Source organism: Hipposideros armiger, unplaced genomic scaffold (assembly GCF_001890085.2).
Source record: "Hipposideros armiger isolate ML-2016 unplaced genomic scaffold, ASM189008v1 scaffold_121, whole genome shotgun sequence".
NCBI lineage: Eukaryota > Metazoa > Chordata > Mammalia > Chiroptera > Hipposideridae > Hipposideros > Hipposideros armiger.
Window position 1 is genome coordinate 614,001 of NW_017731471.1, and position 11,341 is coordinate 625,341.

At 35.2% G+C, this 11,341-nt stretch overlaps 1 protein-coding gene across 1 annotated transcript in view; it reads right to left on the reverse strand.

Moving 5' to 3' along the window:
- The window catches only part of ATRX (ATRX chromatin remodeler), a 261,625-nt gene that overhangs the window by 120,871 nt on the left and 129,413 nt on the right, over positions 1 to 11,341 (reverse strand). The window contains exons 17-20 of the mRNA XM_019648172.1: positions 4,026 to 4,167; positions 2,354 to 2,463; positions 1,301 to 1,447; positions 964 to 1,141 (exon numbers count right to left, since the gene is read on the reverse strand). Of these exons, the coding sequence (XP_019503717.1) occupies positions 964 to 1,141; positions 1,301 to 1,447; positions 2,354 to 2,463; positions 4,026 to 4,167 (577 nt within the window). The remainder of the gene's footprint in view (positions 1 to 963; positions 1,142 to 1,300; positions 1,448 to 2,353; positions 2,464 to 4,025; positions 4,168 to 11,341) is intronic.

The following is an 11,341-nucleotide window of genomic DNA, read 5'->3' on the forward strand; positions in this document are numbered from 1 at the left end:
AATTAATTAATATGGTGGATAATACAACTTGCTGCTTTTCCAGGTGGCAAAAGAGTAAAATATTTGGATCTTGCATCATAAGGATTACTGTCATAAGGATGGACAGTACTGCAAATACTAATCTTCTACAGTGACCACCCTTTAAAAGAGAAAAAATTAATATGCAGCAATTCTCTTAAAGACATAAAGTTGGGAAAGAAGCTTAAGAACTGTTTTCAGACAATGGAGAGAGCTCCTGTTATCGTTTAATAGTCAGACAGTTGGAAGCATCTGCAATTGTGATACAGGAACATGATGCACTTTTGTTTACAAGATCTCCTCTGGAAACCTCAAATACTTCCAGACTCAGCAAGTATATTCTGAAGAGCTGGCAACATTGGGGTGATTTCATCTTGCTTTCCATGCTGAAAGCGCTCTCACAAACATGGTAAACGTTCCTTAAACCCGCTGGACTTTCTGGAAGAAGTGTGGCAAGCACAAACCCCACAAAGTGACACAGTACAAGAAGGGTAAGGACTCTGTATGTGCAGGGAAAGCAGTGTTATGACAGGAAGCAGAGTGGTTATGGTGGGCAGACTAAGCCGATTTTCCACAAAAATGGCTAAAACTACAAAGGAGATTGTCCTGAGGCTTGACTGTGTTGAGACCACTACAGATCTAAAAGATTGCTGGCTACTGAGAGATGCAAGTATTTTGAACTAGGAGAAATGAAGAGGCCAAGTGATCAATCCAGTTCTAAGATTCATATTCTTATCATGAAGACAATAAAAATCTCAAGGATAAAAAAGGGTGATTTCATCTTAATGAAATTATACTAAGAAACAAAAAGAAGGGAAAACCTGAAGGATAAATGAAATAAAACCAGCTACTTAGTAGTTGCTCAATTAGTATTTATTAAATAAAACAAAAAGCACCTTTTTTATTCAACTTGCTTCTCTATCTCAGCGCCTGTTAATATCTTACCTGGATCAACCAACGCTTTGTTAAATATTTCTTTAAGTTTCCTACTCTTCACATTCCTTCCTTGAGCAAGATTTCTGTACATCTCATAGCCTATGATCATAACACCACCATCTTCTTGCCATCTCTGAAGCATGTAGCTTCTCTCCTGAGGACGTTTCACAGTTGCTAATTCAGAGACCTTTTGTGGAAAAATAAAGATTTTTAAAGGTAGATATTAGGAATGTACAAATACTAAATATTCCCATTGAAGTATGCATCATTGGTAATGAAAAATCTTTTTGCACTATATAAATTTCACGTAGTTATTTTTATAATAAAAAAATTTAAAATACAATACCTCAAGCTTCTCATCATCTTTTAATCCCTCTTGCCACTTCTCAAATTCATTCATCCAATTCAAAGCAGTATTCAGAGGACAAACCACTAAAGCTGTACTGAAATCCAATTTCTCACACAAAAGAACCGTGTGAAGAAAACTAACCACCTACAAAAAAAAAACTAATTAAGTTGCGATCTTCATTTCAAGACCCACATAAAAGTTAATAAATCAAGCAATCTTACAATTCTATAGTCGGGTGCTTTTTGTTTGCTTTAAATAATAAAGCAGCCAAAGGTCACACTTTCTGAACCATGCAAAGAGATATAATATGTCTAAAGAGGGAGTTCGACTAGATGGTATATAAGGCCCTTCTAACTCCTCTAAAGCTATATTATTCTACAATCAATTAATAATATGAATATAAGAAGCAACCACACCAAAACAGCTACCACGTCCCTGGTCTCCACAGAACGTCCCCCTAAAACCTTTCAGAAAATACTACAGTACTGCCCATTTAAAAGAGAATTGTATTACAGAGTACTTTTCCATTTTAAAGTATTCTGAATCTATAATAATTATCTTATGGTTTAAAATTACACATATATTCACTGATTTCACATCTGTGCTACATTTCTTGCCATTCAGAAATGTAGTATTTTAAAGTGAAAAATATTTTACATTCTCATTACGACAGGATCCCAGACTGCTAAAAATGTTGTAAAGGAAGTTCATTTCTACCTGAGAATCTTTGCAGTTTTTACTTTTTTACTGTGTATGCCTGTAATACCATTCCTTTACTGCATTAAGATCTCTGCTCAAACATTGTCTACTATAAGATGATTTCCCTCTTGATTAATCTTTAACAGTTATTATCTGAAAGTACATATTTCTTATTTTGATTGAAATCTCTCTCCACCACCAGAATATGAGGTTCTTGGGGGATGGATCTTGTTATTCTTATTCACTGCTTTACCTCCAGCCCCCATAACTGTGCCTGAACATAATAGATCCTATGTGTATTTTTGAATTAATAAATGTACAAAAGCAGAATACCCTCATGTTCTTTCTTACCTGTAAAGTCTTACCAAGACCCATGCAGTGGGCAAGAATACATCCTGAACCTGGAGATTTCTTTGTTTTTTTTACAGACTCACAGCAGCAATCCCACATAAACTGAACACCTAAAAATAACAGCTTAATTAAGTTCAATTTAAAGGCCCAAGTTAAAAATCTTTCTTCATAAAGTATCAAAAACATTACCAGAGTCAGTTCTCCTTCCATCACCATATATTTGACTCTGGTGGTAAACACATAATGTGATATATAGATGACATATTACAGAATTGTACATCTGAAACCTATGTAACTTTACTAATAATTGTCACCCCAATAAACTTTCATTAATAAAAAAAAATTACCAAAACTTCTAAGATAAAGAACTTTAAAAAACAGATAAAAAAATCTCTTAAATGTAAATGAAGATTCTCCCCTTTAAGGTTTACTACAAAAAAGACAGTAAACACAAGCACACAACAGTGAGACTTTCCTTCATTCATCTTATCTAAGCTAACTTGGCCCACCTTCTCTCTATGCCCCAGATGGTCCAAAGATACATGAATAATCTAAAATAGCAACTTTAGGGCTGGCCGAGTAGCTCAGTTGGTTAAGAGCTTGCTCAAGAGTGCAAGCTCTGAGCAACAGACTCACTGGTTCACTTCCCATATGGGTCAGTTAGCTATGCCTGAGCTGAGCTGCCGCTGAGCTGCCAACAGGTGGCAGGATGGCTCAGCTGGTGAGAGCACATGTTCCTAACAACAAGGTTGCCTGTTCCACATGGTGGGATACACCCGCCCACAACTAAAGGCTGAACTCAGCACCTTGGACTGAGCTGCCACCCGGATGACTCAGTGGATAGAGCATGTGCTCTTAACGAGGCTGCTGGTTCGACTCCCGCCATGGGATGGTGGCTACACCCACCCGCAACTAAGATTGAACACAGCACCTTGAGCTCAGCGACGCAACGGGACTCGGAGCTGAGCTTGCTGCGCCCTCCACAGCTAAGACTGAAGGACGACTTGGCTGTTCCCCTCCCCCAATTCGCCAATAAAATCTTTAAAAATAAATAAAATAGCAACTTTATCCAAAAAAACCCAGATTTTGATCAATTATACATTGATTTTTATTGAGTCAATAATGAAAAAAACAGGAGATAATTTCTCATTTCTCCCTTTATTCATGAACAAGAAAGGGGGCTGGCTACCTAGGGAACAGCAACTATAGAACTTCCCTTATGAATTCAATCACATACACCTTAAAAACTGACTTACTGATTCTACTCTAACAAAGCAGAGGATAGAGATAATTTGGTATCTTTCTAATACCAATGTAGGAATATTATTAATAAATATACCTGAAAATGTTGAAATAGCTTTTCCTTAAGAAGGCTTTTAGCTAACTGTACGTCTTCCTATCCTGCCACTGACCTTAGCCAACCATTGCAGACTAGGTGAAATCCACTTGCCATATACACCCATTTGTAAGTGCCACTTACTTCCCCTTTTATAATTCTATCTTTGAAATCATTCAATTTTGGTCTTTCTCATTTGCTTATGTGTTCCCTAAGGGCAGGGATCATGTTTGCTTTGTTCACCAATGTACCTCTAAGTGCTTAGCAGAATATGAGGAACACAGATCACTTGGTAAAACTTAAGTAAAATGCTTTAACCATCTAAAAGTTTCTTACCATCTACTTGATGGGGTTTCAACTTGATAACCATATTTCTATGAACCTGCACTAAAGGTTCTTTGGTTTCTTCATCTTCATCTAAAACCAACTTGGTTGTTATTGGACACTTGGTGGGTGAAGCATCTTCAATTTCTATCACCTATAAGAAGAGGAATTATAGTTAAGCGCACAGAAATCTTTTAAGCAATGGCCGAGTATTAGTCTTATTAAAATAAATTTGCCAAAATATAAAAACATCTACTTCCAAACCACAAATCCAATATTTTGGTTCAATAAGACCGTGACAGATTGCAGGTTTACATGTTTTCCAAAATTAAAAACCTCCACAAGGCCTTTTGAGCTCCTTTTGCTTGGCCTGCTCCAAACTCTTTGGAGTGTACTTTCTCTCCTAATAATGGCTCTTGAGCAATTCTCTACTGCTCAGGCCTGTTTCTGCATCTTTGAAATGTATTTTTTCTTCTAATAAACTGTCCTTTTCTGCAACTTAAAAAACAAAACAAAACAAAAAAACCAAAACCTCCATAAGACTTTCAATCATTGTGGTAATGTCAGAAATTTAGTTCATGAGTTCTCACCCTGGATATCTTAACACATTATAGGTAGAGCTGTGAGCAAAGCAGTGCTCTAAACTAATCTATGGCACTGCCATTAAAATTTGAATAGACATGTGACCCCCCAAACAGGAATTATTCTATTCTAGAGGACATCTGAAAATGTACAAGGGCACTTGTGGTTGTCACAATTACTGGTCAGGACTGGTATTTAATGTAGGTGGAAGGAAGGTCAATATAAATGTTCTACAATGTGACAGTCCCAAACAAGAACCATCCCACCCAAGATGCCAAAAGACTCCCACTGAAAATATGTGCTGTGAAAGGAAAAACAATTTAGAAACACTGGTTTGAGAACCACAAGCTCAAATGCATGACAAGAACATATAATAACCTCTAATTCTAGAGGGGTAATAATAATCTCAAGTTTCTTATTTAAGAGAAAACGTAAACAGACATAATACACACGAACACACATGTGCATATATTTTTCGCTGTCTTAGCCCAATGTCTATCCATTACATAGTATGCTCAAGAACAGTATAACGTAGGTACAAGTATTCTCATTTTACAAATGAAAAATAAACTGAGAAACAAAGAAGTTAAATAACTTATACAAGTTCACACAACTATTAAGTATCACAACACTAAGACCGACTCTAGTGTCCATATTTTTAACTACTACACAATACTACTCGAATAAAGGAAATGCATATATAAAGTTTTATGATTCCATGAAAATCATTAAAAATTCATGTGTTTAAATTTATAGACACTGTGATGTTTAAGGAATAAAATTTTAGCCAGTATTTTTTTCAGCCAGTATTTTTTTCTTATTTAGAATTATATATAACTAGAAACAAATGGATTATTTAATGTTAACTATAAAATTTTTCAAACATAAGAGTAGACAGAATAGTATAATGAACCCTATTACCCATTATCAGCTTCAAAAATTATCAATTTCTGGCCAGTTTTGTTTCACTGACAGCCTCCCAACTATTCTCCCATTTCCTCTGATACCACAAATGATTTTGAAGTAAACCCGAGAAAACATGTCATTTCAATTGTAAACGTTTTAGAATATCTTCTTAAAAAGACATCCTCTCTTTTTAAAACCATATCTACAGTAACATTATTGTATGTAAAAAATTAAAAATAAGTCACACATTTATAATAAATTACCTGGATACTACATTTACATAAAACTGTAAATGATACAGAAACCCAAACTCATACTAGAAGAGAGTGTGGTTGAGTATAAATAGCACAGGCCATTTAGATCCAAACTTGATTTCAACAAGTTACTCAAACTCTCTTAGTTTCAGTTTCTCAATTTACAAACTGGGCAAGATTATAAACAGCCCTAACGGGGTTGTAGAGGAGATTAAATGAGGGAATGTATGCAAAGTATCTGGCATAGACTAAGTATTTCCTAAATTTTTCTTGTGTCCTAGCTTGGATGTGTCCCAGCTACTTATCACTGAAGCAAAGCCATTAGTCAAAAGTGAAAATTCCCTGACTATCTTGTCTTACTTGCAAGGTGTGGTAGGCAAATACCTAAAAAAAAAAAAACCCCAAGCTTCACCCTCTGGTGTAAACACCCTGTATAATCCCTTTGGGGTTGAGATCTGTAAATATGATATCATTCTCATAATTGGGTCAGTAATCAGTTGGGTTTGATTAATCAAAGTGAGATTTTCCTGGGTGGGCCAGTCCTAATCAAAGTGAATCTTTCAAAAGAGTTCATTGTTAACAGATGCACTCTTACTCATCTCAAAGAAAAGCAAATTGCCATGTTGTGATGAGATGTCTCTAGTAGCTAAGGACCTCAGTGTTACAACTACAAGGAAAATAATTCTTCCAATAAGTGAGCTGGAAATGGACATGAAATTTTAGATGAAAACTGTATTACTGGCTAACACCTTAACTTCAACTTGGTGAGACACTGAGCAGGTGAGCCAGTAAAGCCATGGTCAGCTTAAGCCACTGTCGAATTTCTGACTTATAGAACTGTGAGATAATAATTTTGTCATAAGAGGTAATTTCTTAATGCAGCAATAGAAAACCAATACACAAGGCTTTAACTAAGACTTTAGAACCGTGTATTTATTAGCGATTTGGATGAAATTTTTGTTATTAAGTGATATCTTCAGGACTGGGGATTAGTGAATCTTCATCCTGCCTGGAGGATGAAATGATCTATAAAGAAATTGTGTACTTATTACTGAGGAGATGTGTTTATGTACTCAAGCTTTAAAGAAAGTTTATATAATAACAAATAGAGGACAATGAAATGGAAGAACTGAGGACAAATGATAAATTAAGGTACAGTAAAGGATGAATAAGGACATGAAATGTATATCCCATACCTGAATTGACAAAAGAAAAGCAAAACATAAAAACAAAACCATTTAACTAACATATTTAAAAAGGTTGAGCCCAATTTCTGCTGATGGAGATAAGGAACCAAAATGTATGTTATATTATGAAATGATGCATTAAGTTATTAGGTACCAGATTTACCCGCCTGCTGTAATCAATTAGAAAAGTAGACAAAACATGTGAAACAAATATTTTCAGACACTGGATAACAGGAACCAACAGGACACTGATCCCTGAGAGAAGCACAAACAACAAGGAGGGCCCTATGTTCCCCCTGGAATGCTGCTTGAAGGCACATTCCAGAATCCAGGGAAAGGGTATCCCAAGCAGAGTACTGCAGTTGTGCTGAGTTGAGGTGGCTGAAGAACTAAACAAAGAAACTATAGAGAAGTACAGAGAAAAAGGAGCTATACAAAAAGACCTCCAGGAATCAAGATAGGAGTCACTGTGAGTTTTAGATAAATAGTAAAATGTACATGAGGAGTACAACTTCATAAGGCCAGACAAACTGTGACTGAGAAATAATGAGCTAAACAGTCCCCAGTTTAAACAGATCATGTAGATATGGAAGGCATTCAGTTACAGACAAGGCAGAGTAGAGAGTCTTCATGTATAACTCAGGCCATTTGATAGAGACCAGAGAAGGGCCACACATTAGCAATGGGGCAAAACCATCCATAAATTAAAGGGTATTTAAGGCACACCTTAACAAAGCTTTCTTTTTAAAAATCAAAATAACTGAACTGAACTAAAAGTGACTTAAACGCCTGTAGAGAATTAAGCCAAGCACTCTAGATAGCATACACTCAACAATATCCAAATTACAATATCCACTTTTTAATAAAACATTACTAGATATGTCAATCAAGGAAAATATGAATAAAAAACAGGAGAAAAATCACTTAACAAAAATAGACCAAGAAGTGACAGAGATGTTGAAATTGGCAGACAAGCACAGCAAAATAGATGCAAATTATGATTCAATACTGAAAGGAAAACATGAATAGTGTGAGAAGAGAAATAAAAGATATAAAAAAGAACTAAATGGAACTCCTAGAAATAAAAAATTAGTTATCTAATATGAAAGATTAACTAAATGTGATCAATGAACTTGAATACAAAGCAATAGAAACTATCCAAAATGAAATACGAGGTGGGGGGCAGAGGGGGAATGAAGAAACCAGTGAGACAATATGCAACAGTCTAATATATATGTAAATGGAATCCAACAGAGGAAAAGAACAGAAAAACTTATTTAAAGAAATAATGGTAAAAATTTTCAAAAAAATTAATGGAAACTATTGGGTTATCGGAAAAGTCATGATGTATTTTTTCTATGTTTTTCATTGCAAAAATGCATCACGACTTCTCTGACAACCCAATAGAAACCCAGGAATCCAACAAGTTAAAGGAACATCAAACAGGATAAAAACTAAGAAAACCATAAGCATCAATTCCCCAAAGTCAGTGACAAACAAAAAATCTTTTAAAAACCATTAAATGAATATTTTAAATAAAAGACACATTAAAAACAAAGGGGCAATGAAAAGAAAGAACATAAACAACATGCCATTAAAAAACACAACCTTTAGGGCCGCCCGAGTGGCGCGATGGTTAAGAACTGGCTTGGGATGCCAGAGGNAAGTCTTAAAATTATACAACTTTGACCCAACAATGTTATTTTATGTAATTTACTCTAAGGAAATGATCAGACAAGTGTGTGAATACACACAGACACCTAAATGTATGTATGTATGTATGTATGTATATGTGTGTATATATATTATTACTACATTGTTCTAATAAAATATTTCTATATCTCTGTAAGAGTATATATTTTTAAAACACTATTTATAGTAGAAAATGTTGAGAACCATTTAAACACACAAAAAAAGCTTAATAAAAATGTCAGAGGTGTCACCCCAATAAACTTTAACTTAAAAAAATGCCAGAGGTTATAAAGGAAAAATAAGAATCAAAGTCCTAAATGTAAGAGCTAAAACTATAAAACTTGTCAAACAAAACACAGCCATAAATCCTTGTGACCTTCGATTAGGCAATGGATTATTTGATGTGAAACCAAAAGCACAATCAATCAAAGAAACAGATAAATGGGACTTCATCAAAATTAAAAACTTTTGTGCATGAATGGATACTGTCAAAAAAGTTAAAACAGAATGGGAGAAAATATTTGCAAATCATACATCTGATATGGGTATTGTATCCTGACTACATAAAGGATTATTAGAAATAAACAGTAAAAACACAACCCAATTAAAAACTGGGAAAAGGGGGATGGCTGGTTAGCTCAGTTGGTTAGAGTGTCATGCTCATAATGCCAAGGTTGTTGGTTCGAGCCCCACATGGACCACTGAGATGCGCCCTCCATAACTAGATTGAAACAACTACTTGATTTGGAGGGAATGGGTCCTGGAAAAACACACTGTTCTCCAATTAAAAATTTTTTTTAATTAGGAAAAGAATTTTGATACATTTTTCTCCAAAGAATATATACAAATAACCAGTAAGCACATGAAAAAATGCTCACCACCACTAGTTATCTGGAAAAAGCAAATAAAAAAATCACAAGATGCCAATGCATACCTACTAAGTTGGCTATAATCAAAAGAACAAAAATGATAAATGTTGGTGAGGATGTGGAGAAACTGGAGCCCTGGTGAATTGCTTGGGTGAATATGAAATGGTGAGCCACTGTGGAAAAGAGTTTGGTTGGCAGTTACTTAGAATGTTTAGGCATAGTATTACCATATGACTAAACAATTCTACTCATAGGTATATTCCTGTGAATGAATATACCTATGAGTAGAACTGTACTCATAGAATTGTACAATCAATGAGCAGAATTGTACTCAATTCTACAATGAGTAGAATTGTACACAAATGTTCAAAATTGTACACAAATGTTCGTAGCAGCAATATTCATAATCACCAAAAAGTGGAAACAACCCAAATGTCCATTAACAAATGAATAAACAAAATGTGGTATTATCCACATAATGGAATATTATTCACCCATCAAAAGTAATGAAATACACAGTTACCTCAGCAAGAGGGCAGACTAGGTAGCTCTGGGCTCCTGTCCTCCCACACAAAAGCAGAATAAACAACATATGATAAAAAGTAACTTTGTGAGAACTCAGAAACCACTTAAGAAACTGAAGCAACCAAGTGAATACCTAACCAAGAGTCACACTTAAAATGATAGGAAATTTCGTAATGTTTCTGCTCACACTTACCCTACTGCCTTCCCTGATCACCTCAATAAATAAGGTAAGGAAAAAGCTGCCCAACTTCTAGCTCTTCCAGCATGAAGGGGAAAAAAAAGTGTGGAACTTGCTTGCAATATTCTGGCTTTTCTGGGGGCTGCCCAATGGGCAGGATACTACCTCATCTAACTCAGAGAATACAAAAGCACATGAAAATATGCTCAACACCACATTCCCACCTCCAAGAAGATACCGCCCCACCTACATCCCTGAAGTCCAAGTAGTGTGATAAAAACAGAAACTTGTGCTATAGCACCACCTACTGGAAAACAAATTAAAGACTACTACTTATAAACCTGCTAAATTGTTCAAAGCAAAATGGTACCTAAATAAAGATTTCAATATTTCAAATGCCCAAGTGGAGAAATAATCAAGTACCATGAATAACCAAAGTAACAAGGTATCTCATAAACGAAATGAAAATTCTCCAGAAAACAAACTAAAAGTCATGGAAGATTGTGATTTAAATGACAAGAGAACTCAAGATTGCAGTTCTGAAAAAAAATCAATGAGATACAAGAAAACTCAGAAAGGCAGTTTAATGAGCTCAGAAATAAAATTAACAAATAAAAAGGAGTACTTTACTAAAGAGATTGAAGCTATATAAAAAAAATTCTGGAGCTGAAAAACAGTAAATGAGATGAAGAATTAATCACAGAAGCTCAGGAAACAAAGCAGAGCAGATGAAAGAGAGAATTAGTGTTCCTGATGTTAGAAACTTAGAAATGACTCAGGTGAAATAAAGAACTGAGCGTTAAAAAAACAAAACAATAAATGAATTTTATGAGAACTGACTCCTTTAGAAAGAACAATATAAGAATAATGGATATACCAGAAGGAAAACACGAAGACAATGGAAAATTTAATGTGATGAAGATCTGGTTCTTTAAATAGGTAAGTATTATAAAATTGTCAAACTTCTGGCTAGACTCACTAAGGAAAAAGAGAAAAAGACTCGGGCCAGACAAGTGGTGCGTTGGTTAAGAGTTGGCTTGGGATGCCAGCTCTGAGCTGCAGGGCCTGGATTCAGATCCCACATTAGGCTCAGTGACACTGCGCCCTCTACAGCTAAGATGGTGAACAACAGCTC